This window comes from Crocuta crocuta, unplaced genomic scaffold, assembly GCF_008692635.1.
Source record: "Crocuta crocuta isolate KB4526 unplaced genomic scaffold, BGI_CrCroc_1.0 scaffold408, whole genome shotgun sequence".
NCBI lineage: Eukaryota > Metazoa > Chordata > Mammalia > Carnivora > Hyaenidae > Crocuta > Crocuta crocuta.
In genome coordinates this window covers 407,054-423,862 of record NW_027527444.1, presented here as the reverse complement: position 1 = coordinate 423,862, position 16,809 = coordinate 407,054, and the positions used below count along the sequence as shown (strand labels likewise).

The window sequence follows — 16,809 nt, the reverse complement described above, 5'->3', positions numbered from 1 at the left end:
CGGGGCACTCAGGGGAGGATGCAGAGAGGAGGTCAGGGGAGGGCGGGGCAGGCCGAGAGGCCCAGGGTCACCCACCTTCAGGGCTTCGTCCAGGTTCCCGCTGGCCTGGTGCAGGGCCTGCTTGGCCGCGTGAGTGGAGTAGCCCATTCCTTTCAACGAGTTTATGTTCTCCAGCCGGCGTCTTTTCTTCTCTTTTTCCTCTTTCCTGATTTGGGCCAGTTCCTTTAGGAAAACAGCAAAGTCACCAAGTTGGGGGCTGGGGTCTGCAGGGAGACCGCTCAGGACGCTCTTCCTGGGGTGGAGGCGAGTGTGCAGCGAAGGGGAGGGAACCGCTCTCTGCAATCCCCACCCCATCAAGAGCATGAGGGCCTCAGGGCAGAGGCCACGTGGTGCCCCGGGGCAGGGCCCATGGGGGCAGGACATCTCCAACTGGGCCAGAAGGTAACGCTCTCAGTCACCNGGGGGGGTGGGGGGGGGGGGGGATGCGGTCCTGGCCCGATTGATCCCTGGGGATCTTGTTAAAATGGTGGACTCTGAATGGGGGCTGGGGGCAGGGTCCTGGGTGACCGCAAACTGCAGACCTGCGCTCCCCACTCCCGGCAGCAGGGACTCAGCTGCCTCCTGGGGCCTAGTAGCCTCTTCAGAACCTCCAGAATGTTCAGTGTCAGGTGACAAAGGTCAGCTAATCCCACAGTTCCTGACCCTGAGTCTCAGAAGTGCCTCCTGTCGCTGCAAGAGTCTGAGAAGGGCTGTGGGGAGGTGTAGCCTCGTCTCTCCCATCCCAGCCCCGATCCCAAGAGTTCAGAATTTAAAAACAAATGTAATTTTTAAAAAAGAGATTTTGCTGACAGAAAACCAAACAAGCCAAAACAACTTTGAAAAGCACTAATCTAATCCAACCTCATCATTTTGCCAATGAGAAGACAGAAAACCTATAAAGAGAGTTAAGCGGCCTGCGGGCCAGGGTCACGGCTGACCGCACAGCTGGGATGGGGCTGCTTCTGCACGATCCTGGACGTGGTCGGTTCTCACCCGACGCAGAGAGAACAGCAGAGAAAACGGCTTTTCCTCCTCTGTTGGGTCTGTTCCTACCTCTGTGGCTCACCCCAAGCAACAAGCACCCCCCATCTTCTTGCACATGGTGGGGGGGGGGCGTGACCTCATCTCAGGAAGAAAGGGGTCTGAATCTGGGGAGGGACTGCCTGGGACCCGCCCAGCGAGGAAGGCATCCTTAGGCTAAATTCCTGCTTCAAACCCCACACGCTGGTGAGCATCCCGCATCACTGATGGCGGCGCAGCAGGGCCAGCCCCCCCCCACCAACTTCTGTTCATCCAGAACCAAACCCTCCCCAGCACTGCCCTCAGTCCCCGCACAGGCAGAGGCTGGGCCTTTTCACTCACCCCTCCTCTGAACTTCACCCGACCAGGTGCCCCTTCCTCCGCACCCCAGCCCTGCGTCTCCAAGCTGCAACCCACCCCACCCCCCCATCCATACAAGCACACAAGCTGGCAAAGGGGTTCTGCAGCACTCATGCTTCAGCCTCTGTTTGCACCTGCCTGCCACCTACCTGCCTTTACCCTGCCCCCTCCTCCGCCTCCGATTTCCACTACTTCTACTCGTGTTTCAAAGGGCTAAGAAATGTGCAGGGGCACCTGGGTGGCTCAGTCGGTTGGGCGTCCAACGTTAGCTCAGGTCGTGATCTCACAGGTCATGAGTGAGCCCCGCGTTGGGCTCTGTGCTGACAGCTCAGAGCCTGGAACCTGCTTCTGATTCTGTGTCTCTCTCTGCCCCTCCTCTGCTCACACTGTCTCTGTCTAAAAAATAAATGTTTAAAAAAAATGAAACGTGGGGCGCCTGGGTGGCTTAGTCGGTTAAGCGTCCGACTTTCGCTTAGGTCATGATCTCGCGGTTCGTGGGTTCGAGCCCCGCGTCGGGCTCTGTGCTGACTGCCAGCTCAGAGCCTGGAGCCTGTTTCAGTCTGTGACTCCCTCTCTCTCTGACCCTCCCCTGCACACGCTGTCTCTCTCCCTCTCTCTCTCCTAAAAATAAATAAAACATTAAAAAAAATTAAAAAATAAAAAAATAAAAAAAATGAAACGTGTATGACATTGAAACCCAGAGCAAGATGCTACCAGTGGCAGACACAGGGCTCGTGGCACCCGGATCTGACACAAAGCGGGAGCCCCAAAGACTTCCATTTCTTTAATTACAAATGTCTATGCCAGCTTCTATTCATGTTGACACACAAGAGGGAAAGCATTTTTCCTGACGTTTCTCTTTATACTAGAAACGGGAGAGGTAAAGGGGACCGACCACAGGACAGCGAGCAGTGAGCACTGCTTCCTCTGGTGGCTGTCCCGGCCAGCCTGAAGGGGGAACGGGCCCCAGGGACCGGGGATGTCCGCCTCTCCCAGCCCCTCAACACCGCGGCCACCTCGGCTTCTGCTTCTTCGGCCCCACAGGAAACCAGCCTGTACCCAGGAGCAGCCCCAAGGAGCCCCAGGAAGGGCTGCACCCCACACAACACTTTTCCAAGTCGCTGCCTTTACCTACTCACTGACTTCTACAGCAAGACACAGTGGCCTGCGATTAGGAGAGCTGTCAGGCCGACAGGCAGACAGAAAGGTAGCCAACGACTGGGGTCTTAAACGCTGAAGCCCGAACGGCCCTTCGAACCGGCTGCTGCGTGCGGCCCACGGATGCGCTCTGGCTCTGGCACCAGGCAGCCAGGGACCACACAGAGCTTGCCTGACCTCGTCCACACACCCTTTCAAGCGGCTTTCCCGCCTCAGGACCACTCTGGTGGGTCGGCAAAGAGAGAAGAAAAGAGACTATATACATGAGAAGATTTCTAAAGACTTCCAGGGTTGGAGTTTACAGCTAGAAAGGACCTGTGAGAAAATCGGTACCGACTTCTTATTTTAGAGAAAAACAGTGGTCCTACTTCTCAGTATCTCATCATTAACTCTCTCTGGACCTCAGCTCTTTTACTATAAAACTAGCATATTAGACACAGAAACATGCCCTCCAATGCCAACATCTACTGATCTTGAAATCTATTGACTTAGAGTCGTTTCAAAGGATTATAGTTTTGTACCTTTGCTTTCATAATGTTCATTATGAACATATGACTTGACTCCTATAACTTGACTCACGTTTCTAGCTAAGAACGCCATCCCCAACTACAGCAACGGCTCTGTGGGAAAACAGAGGCCCCCTTTAAACTGGTTTCCAGAAATCTACCATGGGAAAGGAGAGAGAGGGAGTGCATTCATGCTCGCGCATGCACAGACAGGCTACCTGGGCAATGTACTTATGAGCCACAGCAGCAGAAAATGAAACTGAGGAACCCACACTGCCTGAAAACTAATTCAATTAAATAGGACAAGTGTCTCCTGTTTCTTTTCTGTCTGAAGTCTAAAGAGCCCCTGTTATTAACAACTACTGTGGAACAATCTTTTTTCCTTCTTTCAAATCCAAGAGCGACAGTGTTTTGGAAGCAGGCTTACTGTCGCCTCAAGTTTCACGCCTGTGCCACAGCCAAGACCCGGTGTCACCGAGCCCGCGTTAAGGTACCTCTCTGCGGTTGGTGATGTGGGCAGCGGCGTGGTCCACGTTCCCCTCACACGCCCTCAGGCCGAGCCGGGCCTCCTGGGCGGTAAATCCCAACTGCAACAGATTGTGAACTTTTGATGGATCGATATACAGCTCTTTAAAGAGTTGACGTGCCTGCAGACAAGGGAAAAAAACACACGAATCATTAACCATAACACTGAAACTGAACACAAAGCTGGAGCCTGAAGAAAACATGCTCGTACCGTACGCGAACGAGGGTGTCTGAACTCCACCTGTTATCACCTGGCTCTAGTGGAACACAGATCTCACTCTACGCGTGTCATGTACCGGAGGTAACAGAAGGAAACGGGCCTTGGAGTATGATGGGAGGGGCTGGTAGCCACCATCTCCCCCGCTTTTTTATCAAATCCCCTGAATCTGAGCTGTGCACACGGCATTTCTCACCCTCTCCTGCAACCGGGTGTAGCAAGGTGGTTAAGTATAGGCCAGCGGCAGGTAGCAGGCATGACAGCCTCAACTTCCGGTCCTTCCCAGCCCGCCCTGGGTGCGCCTGTGCTCTCGCTCTTGCTTGCTCGCTCGCTCGCTCTCTCTCGCCCCCTCTGCTGGCTGGAAGGGGACTGACAGGCGTGTCCTTGCCTGCTGCACACAGGCTGGGGGAGCTGCTCTGCTGACCTGGCCTGCTCAGCTCTCTGCTGCCAGAATACAGGCATGGAAACTTCTAGCCAATCACAGCCACTGTCCTGAGGTTTCCTTCTTACAGCATCTCACCTATTCCCTAGCAGATACAAGTATGCCATTTACGGTACACATGGGGCAGAGAGCACGGGAGACAGATGCATGTCCCTCACAGTCACAAACGGCTGAGTTCACGAAAGACAACTTTTCAGGATGGAAAAAAAAAAAAGGTGAAAATGGTTACCCTTTGGGGCATCCACTTTCTTACCTTGTTGAGATACTCACGAGCCTCTTCACCATTTCCACTGTGATAATTTCGGATACCTTGAAGCAAGTAAAGTCTTAAAAATAGTACCTTCTCTTTCCCACAGTTCCCCTAAAGTTATTGGGAAGAAAAAAGGATAAAATGATCTTATTTCTAATTGCAGATGTGTAACGTTCACACCCATAATTCCCTTCATCTCCGCGGGGCAAAAGAGCATAACTAAGATGTTGATTCCTTCCGGACTGCAAGGAGGTGCACAAAACCCACGCCAGGGCTGATCTGTGCTGCCTGAGGCTTCCGAGCAGAACTCTGATGGCCTGTGGAAATCGCCTTAGAAGAATCCTTACTCAAATCATAGCTCTCGAGCTGGGACTCACTCACGTGAACTGTTACCATTCAAATTGTCTATTTTTCCCGCACTTAAATCTCCCACAAGACTCTACGGAACTCAGTCACCGGCTCTCTCGGTCGGGGTCATGTGGCTAGGAAATGTGTCCCCTCTGGCTACACGCTGGGCAGCCCACAGGAACGGCCCAGCCTGTAAAACATTTAACGACCCAGCTGAAAAGGGGCCTAAAGTAAGAGCACCAGGCAGGCGACCATCCGATCACTGTTCGGCAGCCGCCTACGTTTTAACGGGAATGAGCTCGAGTGCTAGAAATGGGCTCAATGAGACACAAAGCAGAGTACGGTAACATACTTTTATGTGGACCAGCCTCTGGTGGTTTTCTCCGTAACAATTTTTGAAGCATTTCTGAGCCAAGTTGAGCTTTTTTTCTGCATCGTCAAGGCATTCCAGCTGCTCCAGGCGGAAGTAACACCACACTATGTCCAGCTGGAGCACCGCGTAGTTATCCACCGTGTCCAGCAGCTCCCTGCAACACTCACTGGGGGGGGGGACACACAGCAGGAGCATTAACCGCCTTCTTGTGCATTTCTGCCAGTCTTCTCCGGGTCTCGCTGTGCTTCCGAAGACTGGCTGGTCTACAGCATGGACCCGTGTTTGCGAAGGGAGCTGTATTTATAAGCTGGATCCTCCCAATGGGGAAAAAGCAGTCACGGCCCAGGAAGAATGGTCTAGTACCATCCACCCAGGGCACGCGCACGTACCCATGCACGCACACACACACATTCTTGCTATGCCAGGAAACAGGTGCAGCAGGAAGTGGAAATCGGGGTCACCGTGTCAATACCCCCGAGCAAACACGAGGAGACCATGAGTTCAAGCCAAGATTTCCAACCCTGACTTCAAATCAGAATCACCTGGAAGTGAGGGATTTCTTTTTTTTTTTTTTATTTTGGTGAACACTGATGCCGAGATGCCATCTACATCAAGTTGTAAAGAAATATCTGGAGACAGGGCCTGGAGGCTGTCGGTGGAAAATCTCCCTGGGTGATTCTAACATACAGTCAAAGCTAAGAACCAATGCTTTAAAAACACACCAAAAAAAAAAAAAAAAAAAAATCCCTACTTACTGAGAACACCCCAACTGGTGAAAACAAGGTATTCATGTGCAATCACAGGCAAGCTGGGAGGAAAAACGATCCAGAAAATGCCAGGCTCTAAATCCTAGGATAGGGGGGCCCAGGTACAGGCTAAATGCTACTCTGTAGCTGCGGCAGCAGGGCTAAACCGAAGTCCAGAGAAAGGAGAAGACAAGATGATGATATGTTGACAAAGAGAGACATCAAGATCATTTTTATTTTAAAATGTGATTTTTAGAAAATCATAATGCAAATCCAGACCTGAAATCTGAACCTCCTCATCAACAAAGAAGGAAAATATTTGGAATCGTGTGTGACACCTGGACAAAACTGAGGGGCGCCTGGGGGGCTCGGTTGGTTGAGCGTCCGACTTCGGCTCAGGTCATGATCCCACAGTTTGTGAGTTTGAGCCCCGCGTCGGGCTCTGTGCTGACAGCTCGGAGCCTGGAGCCTGCTTGGGATTCTGCGTCTCCCTCTCTCTGCCCCTCCCTGCTCACGCGGTCTCTCTCTCTCTCTCAAAAATAAACATTGAAAATAATTTTTTTAAAAAGAGAAAGGTCTTGCCTGTTTGTTTTCATGGGTATTCTATTAAAAATAAGGCTGCTCTTGGGGCGCCTGGGTGGCTTAGTCGGTTAAGCGTCCGACTTTCACTTAGGTCATGATCTCGCGGTTCGTGGGTTCGAGCCCCGCATCGGGGTCTGTGCTGACTGCCAGCTCAGAGCCTGGAGCCTATTTCGGAGTCTGTATCTCCCTCTCTCTCTGACCCTCTCCTGCTCATGCTGTCTCTCTCTCTCTCCTAGAAATAAATAAAAATATTAAAAAAAAAAAAATTAGGCTGCTCTTGTATCAAACTACAGAATCCACACGCCCTCTGGCCCCCACCTTGCCTACTACCAGCTGCCTGGAAGGAAAAAAGAAAAAGCAAAGAAATGTGACCGCGTCTTTTACACTGTAGAGAAGGAGTCTCCTGAGTGGAATGTCAGGCCTCAGGGGTGCGCAGGGGACAACCTACTGGCATTCAGGAGACACACACACCTCTTTGTGAGGGCTCTGCAACACACACACTCACGCCTGCACAGACGCCCACGCGCAGGCGCCTGGCTGGGCAGCTGCACGTTCTCGGAATTGCCTGCTCAGCCTGAGAACTCGCCTTTGAGGAAGAGGAAGGGCCTTACGTTCAAGGTGATCCTACATTCTAGACTCCTTCTGTCTCTGTGACAGATTATCGTGCTGTTCGTAAGAAAGCAGGGGACACTCTGCCATCACTTTCAATGTCTTACATGTGTGCACAGGCTCATTTGTGTTTAATAAGCACGAAGAGCAAGGGCAGGAACTGCCTCATTTCGGGTAAACATAAAATCCAGCATCCAAGTTCAAGCCCCAACGGAGCCTGTGCAACATGAAAACAAACACCCATCTCACAGCTGAGAAATACATTTCGTTCTTTTAGTTTCAAAAAGGACACTTTCTATTCACAGAGAGGCCTGTAAGGGAGACCACAAGATCATCATCACTTACATGTAGTAATTTTGAAACTCTTAGAGCCCTTATTTGAACTTGATCAGGTCACTCAGGGGAAAAGAAAAAAATTTCAAAGCCTGGTATCAAATTGTACTATAGAATATATTTTTATAAATGCTGCTTTGGCTTATGGTTTGAGTGGCTTTCACAATCAACAGTCAAAAAGTTTTCATGTTAAAAACATTAAAGTAAATAAATGAGCAACATTTATTTAAATAAGGCCTACTGAGCCTACCTTTAGAAAAATTAAATCCCATTTGGGCTGAAGTCAGTTACTTAACAGAAACTTACTCTATTTGCCTTAGGAGCTCAAAATTTTCATATAAAATAAAGCTATTAGTTTCAAGAAACATAAGCTAAGCCTACATACCTCTGTTTTCTTTCAGGGAAGGTTGGCTCAGAAGTCTTTAAAAAAATTTTTTTTAACATTTACTTATTATTGACAGACAGTGAGAGACAGAGCACAAGCAGGGGAAGGGCAGAGAGAGGGGGAGACACAGAATCTGAAGCAGCTCCAGGCTCCCAGCTGTCAGCACAGAGACCGACGCGGGGCTCGAACTCACAAACCGTGAGATCATGACCTGAGCCGAAGTCAGACGCTTAACCGACTGAGCCACCCAGGCGCCCCTAAGAAGTCTTTTTAAATCACTGGTGTTAAGGAACTAGATTATGGTATGCCCCAGTCTAGTTTTTTCCATATTTCTTTTACTTGGGATTCATTAAGGTCCTTTTACCCGGGGGCTTACAGGTTTTCATCAAACTGGGAAAAGTTCTGGCCATTATTCAAGACGGATGGGGCAGGCTGCCGACTTATCCCAAAAACCAGACCTATGTCCCACGTGCTTGCTGTAAGAACAGTAAGTGCGCATGTTTATAAAATCCTTCACGCGGAAGACCTTCCTTAAAACCAGAAGATCTTCCTGAACTGGGAGATCTTCCTTAAAACTGGTATCCACCAAATACAAGAGTGCCTACCAGAAATATTTGTCGGCATCCAACAGACATGGCAAGGCTATTCCATATTCTTTTCTTTTCAGGAAAGCTCTGCCCTTCTCGTGATATCCCATAGCTAACATAAGGGCCTAGAAAAAAATATGGATTTTAAAAAAGCATCACTTTAAACCATAATAAAACAAATTATATTAAAAAGCATATTAAATCTAAAGAAATCAAATAGAGATTTAAAAAAAGATCACAACAAAATCTAAAAGCCAAAATTAAGAAAAATATAAGCAACGCTTTCATTTCACTGAAATGGTGAGATCAAGCACTCAGTTTAATGCGGCTGATACGGTTCTAGCCAGTACCTGCCCCTGGGTTTCCATCAGTTTATTTTAGTATCTCCATGATTTAGATCTACTTCTAGTACTTGAGAAGGCTGAACACGTAAAAAAAGTAGCCAGCGACACTTGCTTGTATCCTTTTTAAAAAAGATATTCATTTCACTTTGTTGTCTTAACGAAGTGTTTTCTAAGCTGTCAACTCGTTATTTCTAAAATAATTTTTATTTACTTATTTTTAAAAAATATTTATTTATTTTTGGGGGAGTGCAAGCAGGGGAGGGACAGGGAGAGGGCGACGGAGGATCTGAAGTAGGCTCTCCCCGATAGGCTGATAGCAGAGAGCTCAACGTGGGGCTCAAGGTCACGAATCACAAGATTTTGACCTGAGCTAAAGTCAGACACTCAAATGACTGAGCCACCCAAATGCCCCTCTAAAACAATTTTTTAAAGAGGCAATCAAGGGGCACCTGCCTGGTTCAGGTGGCAGAGCAGGTGACTCTTGATCTTGGAGCCAGGAGTTCAAATCCCATGCTTGGGCAAAGTGCTTACTTTAAAAAAAAAAAAAAAAAGGAAATCCAAAAAATCTTTTAAGCTCATTGATATTTAGATTTGTACTTATATGAGTCAGTCTTGTAAATGTTTTCCAAGAAAGATCTAGATATCCTCATTTAATGTGAGAGAGCTGTGGGCAAATAAATAATTACCAACATTTAAAAACAAACATCAATCTGCTGATGGCTACAAAGTTATTTTCTCAAAAACTTAACTTCAATCCTTCACCTCAAAGGGAGTAATTCGTATCGCGAGACCTACTCAAATTTGTCTTTTAAAGACAGAAAAATTAGGGGCACCTGGGTGGCTCAGTTGGTTAAGCTCCGACCTTGGCCCAGGTCACGATCTCAGGGTTGGGGAGATGGAGCCCGCCTCAGTCTGGGCGCTGCCTGACCCTATCTCCCTCGCTCTGTCTTCTTCTCTCTGTCCCTCCCTTGCTTGGCTTCCTCCCAAGAGTGAACATTTAAAATAATAAAGACAATTAAAACGGACTTGGCCCACAGTCTCGACGGCTCCCTGGACTCCCGCCCCCTCATCTCGGGGCGCCGCTGAAGGAGGAGGCACACAGATGCCCCCGGATGTGTCCCACGGTGACACCATCTCCTGCCTCTTCCAAGCCAGCAAACAGGGACGCGGGAGTGGGGAGCCCGGGCTGAGATGGCGGAATCGCCTGTCAGACTCTTCCCAAGTGGCACAGCCTCCCCACCCTGCCCCCACCCGGGTCCCTACTCTGATCCATCCCCGAGGGGGCGGGGCCCTCTAGGGAAAAAACCACATCAAAACTACCACTGCCACGGGAAGCCACTTATTCTGAAGGCGGTGCGTCACATGGCTCGCTCCGGAACGCTCCGAGTCCCTGCTGCGGGACGGCGCGGTCGTGCCGCTCCGTTCCGCTGCGCCCAGACTCACCGGCTGAGTCCGCCGAACGCAGGGGCCCCCCATACAGGGACATCCCCTGCTCACCCAGAGAGCCATTTCTAGTCCTTTCTAACAGTCCAAGATAGAAGACCTAGAAAACCGCTTCCACTCTGGACAGCAAATCAAAGCGCGAGCCAGACACTTCTCCGGTCCTTACTTTTCTCTCCGACGGGGGGATTCGGATGGACCTGCCCGTCTGGTTCGCTATGTCCAAGTACGGCATGCTTTCCGGGTCCACCACCATCTCCGCTGCAACGGAACCGGGCGGAAGTTCGCTGAAACGCAGCGATGGGGACCCCGAACTGCGAGATCGTGGGGGACAAGGGCCCCGCACCCGCCGCCCCGGTCCCATTTGCCGCCGCCTGTAAGAGACCCCTAGTGAGAAAAAGAGCCCAGGGCCCCGCGCACCTCTCTCCGCCAAGATCTCCAGGCCTCTCTTGGTCCTCTGAATTCTCTTTTCTTTTAGCTCGGCTTCATTTTGCTCTTCTTCTTCCACCTGGAAGTTTTTCCTCACGTCCTCCTCGGACTGTTTCAGTTCGAGCACCATCGCTTTCACGTTGTGCGTCACTCCTTGTTCTTCGAGAGTTTTCCCTGCACAAACGGGAGACGCTCATTACGAGAAGAGCCGCTGGAGGTGCTGCAGAGCAGTCCGTTCTCCATGACTCTACGTGAGCTTTTTTTTTAATGTTTTATTTATTTCTGCGACAGAGAGACAGAGAGTGAGCAGGGGAGGGTCAGAGAGAGAGGGAGACACAGAATCCAAAGCAGCTCCAGGCTCTGAGCTGTCAGCACAGAGCCCAACGGGGGGCCCGAACCTGCGAACCACGAGATCATGACCTGAGCTGAAATCAGACGCTTAGCTGACGGAGCCACCCAGGCGCCCCTACGTGAGCTCCTAACCCTGCACGAGTACCCGCGAGCCGCCCCACCGCGTACTGGACGACAACACACGGGCTTCAGCTACTGCTAGGCGAGGTGGGGGAGGGGAGATGGTAAGAGCAACCGGTGAATTTTCCTCCCCTCTGGCCGGAGAAACCATAACCCCGGTTTGCAGGAGCGGGTGAGAAGCCCCGGTGCCGGGGGGCATGGCGAGAGGCGGTCTACCATGGAGGTTAACAGCAAGCCTCTTGGGTTCTACCCCTTTTTAGCTCCGTGGCCCGGAGAAAAGTGCTTATTTCCTAGGACCCAGTTTCCACATACGTAAGATGGAAATAAAGATACCGGCAGAGGGCGCCTGGGTGGCTCAGTCGCTTAAGTGTCTGACTCTTGGTTTCAGCTCAGGTCAATGATCTGGTGAGTTCAAACCCCACGTCGGGCTCCACACTGGCAGTACAGGGCCTGCTTGGGATACTCAGTCTCCCTCCCTGCCCCTCCCCTGCTTGCTCTCTCTCTCTCTCTTTCAAAATAAATAAATAAACGTTTAAAAAAAAAGTGGCAGAAATCAATGAACCGGGATGAAGGAGCTTATTAACCAAACCAAACCTGGTTCCATTAAAAAGTAATCAAATATACAAACCTCAGAAAAACTAAGTCAAAGATGAAAATAAACCACCACCAAAATGAAGAATAAACACACATACGTAGAGATTTAAAAATAACAAAATATTATGAGCTATAAACCTATACTTTTGAATACTTTTTTAGAAAACTCCAGTTGGATTTTTTCCTCAAGAAACTTGGCAACCATTGAAATGTAGGAAAATAAAGATATGCCAATGGTCAAGTCACCTTGATAAAAAAGAGCCAAGGGGCGCCTGGGTGGCTCAGTCGGCTAAGCATCTGACTTCAGCTCAGGTGATGATCTCACGATCTGTGGGTTTGAGCCCCACATCAGGCTCTCTGTCAGCACAGGGCCTGCTTTGGATCCTCTGTCCCTCTCTCTCTGCCCCTCCCCTGGTCAATAATAAGTAAATGTAAAACAAACAAACAAAAGAGCCAAGAAGGGGACTCCTTTTACTAACTAGATTTTAAAACTACAACAAAGCCACGGTAGGAGAAGTCTACGAGTGAAGGCGGTCAAAAGGTAGAAACTTCAGTTACAAAGTAAGTCCATCCTGAGCTGTAATGTGCAGCCTGCTGACCACAATGAATAACACCGTGTTTTATATTTCAATGTGACTCAGAGAATAGATCTTAAAAGTCCTCCTCACACACACACAGAAAATTAATTATGTGAGGTGACAGGTGATTGCGCTCGTTCCACAATATACACAAACACTGAATCCTTCATTGTACATTTGGGACCCACATAATGTTACATGTCAGTTACACCCCAACAAAAAACCTCCGTGGTTCTGGTCTGGAAGCAAACCTACAGGTAAATGGAAGAACAGGAAGTGCAGAAACAGAGCTCTCATAAAGGGGGCGCCAAAGAGCAGAGCGGCAAGGGCAAGGTAAGCTCCAGCTTTAGCCTTTAAATATAAAGAGAGACTTGGGACAGTTACTGACCTCGTGCAGATGAAGCCACTACAAGAAAACATAGGGAACTGCGTGGCCCTGGGGCGGGGAAATAACCTAGTAAAACACAAATGCTAAGGTGGAAGTTGATGGGTCTGAGAACAAAATCCAGGATTTCTGCCCCGTGACGACCACCAGCAGGGCGCTGTCACAGAGGTGAGGGCGCAAAGCTGCCTATGACAGCCGGAAGAGACCAGGGGAAGTGGCTCTCGAGGGCGCCGGAAAGGAGGGCCAGGGCTGCACGTAGGCGGCTGCGTTCCATCGAGCGAGGATGTGAACCTGACTCTAAGTCCCGAGGATGTCCGGGGAGCAGACCGCAGTGCCCGCCCCGACTGCTGCAGCGGCGAACCGGCCCCGAGTCCACCCACGCCTCCTTCGGGTCCACCCCCGAGGACAGCCAAAGGGACCTCTGAACCCCAGTGTGTCGTGCCCCCCAGCATCCATGGCTTCCTGCCTCTGTTAGGAAGGACACCCCAACACGCCCAAGCTCACAGGGCCCAGGGTCCCCCAGCAGCACGCCCGACATCGCGGGCCACGTGAGTCTGTTGCGGGAGCTGTCCGGTGCCCTGTGTCGGGTCCAGCAGCGTCCCTGGCTGCTACTCCCCGCGTGACAGGAGCACACGCCCCCACCCGCACCCCACAACCAAGTCACGGCAACCAGAACAGGCACTGCCGATTGTCCTCTGGGTGGCAAAGTCACCCCTGCGCTTGAGAACCACTGCTGTCGCCTTCTCACTGTGGCCTCTGCCTGGCCCTCCATCCTTAAAAGGCACTCCCTCCCTGGGGCGCCTGGGCGGCTCAGTCGGTTAAGCCTCCGACTTCGACTCAGGTCATGATCTCACAGTTCGTGGGTTCGAGCCCCACGTCGGGCTCTGTGCTGACAGCTCAGAGCCTGGAGCCTGCTTCAGATTCTGTGTCTCCCTCCCTCTCTGACCTTCCCCTGCTCACGCTCTCTTCTCTCTGTCTCAGAAATAAATAAAACATTAAAAAAATTTTTATAAAAAAAAAAAAAAAGCACTCCCTCCCTGCACTTCCTAGCCTCAGCCATACTGGACTTTTCTCAATGGCTCAAATTCACGTTGGAGGCTCCAATGGGAGGCTCTCAGTCGGGAACACCCCTAAGTGTCCCCATTTAGCTTTAGCGCTTCTGCTGTGGTGAGAACTTACCGGAACTCCCACTTGACTCTTCATACACCTACATCCCTATTCCGTAACATTTCCTCAGACCCAGGGTGAGTGTCTGCCTTCTGGTCAGCACAAAACAGACAGTCACTGTTGACTAGAAAAGTTGCTTTCTGCTTTACGTTTTTATTTTAATAACCGCTGCACTGATCTTTCTTAGACTCTACATGCGAGAAAGCCACTAGAAATTTGTGAGTTGAAAAAGAGAGAGAAAAAACGACGGAGAGTTGTTACATTAACTCGATTCGAAATTCGGCCCCAAACTGGGCCACGCCATACCTAGTTGAAGCTGTTTCTTGTTGATGACGATTTTGATATAATTTTCTTGGAATCCAAAGGTCTCGGCTATTCTGTAAAATAAACCAGTACACAAACAGGTCATCAACTTGTCATCAGCCGCTAAGCAGAGTGTAATCATGACAGCTGCATCATATGTCTCACTCAGAAGCTTGGGCGTTTCGACTTATGGACTCACAAACGTCACTCCGTGGCGGAGCCAGCTTCCTAGGTGGTTACCTGAGACTGTGTAAGAGACTGTCCTTTTTTAAACTATCTCTTTCCCCACGATGGGGAGAGCACTCAGGCGGAAGACCCACTGAAGCTGGGGGGGTTGGGGGGGGGCGCTGGCTGTATGTCAGGACCAAATCCGTTCTCCGCACCTCCCACGGTCTCCTTGGAGGAGCCCATCACAGAGGGGTGTTCCAAGCAATCTGCTGCTCATGTGTGTTGCATGAATGATGCTTCCTGAATCCATCCTTACCAGCCGTGACACAGACCAAAGACAATGAGAAAACTCAGCTCCACAAACAGGGACTGGCCAGCTCTCTGCAGGTGGTCAAGACACTTACCACTTAAATATCGGGACGCAGACGACCCCACCAACCAGGTCTCAAAAGGTAAATTTCACTGGCCTGTGGTGGGTATTTTTTCTTCTTAGAGAGAGGCCACTGGCCTGAAATGGGCTGGCACACCTCACAGAACGTCACAGCAAGTCGTTAGTGCGCGAAGAAATAAAAGTCAGAGCTAGCGATCTGGTGAATATCAGGTTATTTGTGCCACCCGTTCACAGATTAGAACAGGGTAGCAAGCACCCGTCAGGTGGCAGGGTGCCCATCCTGTGTTCCTGCTTTGCCCTGAACTGTCAGTGTGAGCCTGCTCGAGTTCTCGGCTTTCCCTTCCGCTAGGTGAGAAGTAACACGTGGCCTGTCTCTCTCCCGGACTCGTCACGAAGGATCAGACGAGCCAGTGTCACAGGGTGGAGAGCGGCCGGGGCGCTGGGCAGACACACACTTACTTTGACCTCAGTTCTTGGCCACTGATGTGCAGTCGGGTCTCCAGCAGGTTCTTCCGCTCCTATTTTAGAAAAGGCAAATAAAGGAAAATGTACTTCAACGTGACACTGTTTGGTGCTATGACTCTGTCTACAAAATCAGGAAGGCTGGTATGAGACGGCGCTCAGGCCTGAAAGGACGCCTGCCTGGCGGAGACGCTACGGGACATGCTGACCCCAAGACCGAGCCGCCCTCCAAGGGGTGGTGGCGGACGCCGCACGAGTGCTCAGCCTCTGCTGGGAAGGCAGACGTTCAGAGAGGTTGGTAACGTGTCTTTACTCAAGGGAGCTGCCCATGTGACACAAGGGCCCAGCCCGGCGCCTCCAGCGCTGCATGATCTCACGGTTTGGGAGTTCGAGCCCCTTATCGGGCTCATGCTGACAGTGTGGAGCCTGCTTGGGATTCTCTCTCCCTCTCTCACTGTTCCTCCCCTGCTCGCTCTCTCTCTCAAAATAAATAAATAAACATTTTTTTTTTTTAAATCACAATTTGGGGCGCCCGGGTGGCTCAGTTGGTTAAGCATCCAACTTCAGCTCAGGTCACAATCTCACGGTTCGTGGGTTCGAGCCCGAGGTTCGTGGGTTCGAGCCCCGCGTCGGGCTCTGTGCTGACTGCCAGCTNCTCTCTCTCTCAGAAATAAATAAAACATTAAAAAAAATTAAAAATCACAATTTATCACTGAGTTAACAAAGCAACGGTACCTATGTGCTCATTTGGGGAAATTACTCACTTTTCTTAGTCGGGGAGGTAAAAATATCTCAATTGTAGCAATTCCTGTTGTTTTATAATTTTCATTTCCCGTGCCACGCTCAATTGCTTTGCAACGTATTTCTTCTATTATCTTTTCCACTTCATTTTCACAACATTCTAGCTTGTCAGAGTACTTCTTGGCAAGGTCCTGTGAAGCCAGATCAGCAAGCAGGTCAATGTAGTATCCACTCCAGAGAAGGGTCACAGTACAGGAGGGCGCCTGTAGGGCTCTGCTGAGTGGCGGTCAGCCCACCAGAGAGAAACCCAGACGGGCTCAGCATCATGAGAGGGAGAGAGGCTAGGAAGGGTGGAGGCAAAAATAAAGTGCAATAAAAACAAAGAATAGGATGGGGCGCCTGGGCGGCTCAGTCAGTTGAGCGTCCGACTTAGGCTCAGGTCATGATCTGGCGATTTGTGACTTTGAGCCCCACGTCGGGCTCTGTGCAGACAGCTCAGAGCCTGGAGCCTGCTTTGGATTCTGTTCTCCCTCTCTCTTTGCCCCTTCCCTACTCACTCTCTCTCAAAAATGAAAAAACATTAAAATAACAGTTAAAAAAACAAAATAAAACAAAACAAAGGATAGGAAAACGGACCAAACAGAAGAAGTGAAAACAGTGGGGATTATCCTGGGCTAAAAGAATGGGGGGCCATAAGGGCGCCTGGGTGGCTTAGTTGGTTAAGCGTCCGACTTTCGCTCAGGTCATGATCTCGCGGTTGTGGGTTCGAGCCCTGCGTCGGGCTCTGTGCTGACTGCCAGCTCAGAGCCTGGAGCCTGTTTCAGTCTGTGACTCCCTCTCTCTCTGACCCTCCCCT

At 50.4% G+C, this 16,809-nt stretch overlaps 1 protein-coding gene across 1 annotated transcript in view; it reads right to left on the bottom strand.

Annotated features, from left to right (window-relative positions):
• NUB1 (negative regulator of ubiquitin like proteins 1) overlaps window positions 1-16,809 on the bottom strand; it is a 26,187-nt gene that overhangs the window by 3,922 nt on the left and 5,456 nt on the right. Inside the window, exons 3-12 of the mRNA XM_077761163.1 lie at window positions 15,977-16,144; window positions 15,210-15,268; window positions 14,195-14,265; window positions 10,685-10,867; window positions 10,434-10,525; window positions 8,499-8,605; window positions 5,218-5,404; window positions 4,521-4,628; window positions 3,578-3,730; window positions 76-222 (exon numbers count right to left, since the gene is read on the bottom strand). Coding sequence (XP_077617289.1) covers window positions 76-222; window positions 3,578-3,730; window positions 4,521-4,628; window positions 5,218-5,404; window positions 8,499-8,605; window positions 10,434-10,525; window positions 10,685-10,867; window positions 14,195-14,265; window positions 15,210-15,268; window positions 15,977-16,144 — 1,275 coding nt within the window. The remainder of the gene's footprint in view (window positions 1-75; window positions 223-3,577; window positions 3,731-4,520; window positions 4,629-5,217; window positions 5,405-8,498; window positions 8,606-10,433; window positions 10,526-10,684; window positions 10,868-14,194; window positions 14,266-15,209; window positions 15,269-15,976; window positions 16,145-16,809) is intronic.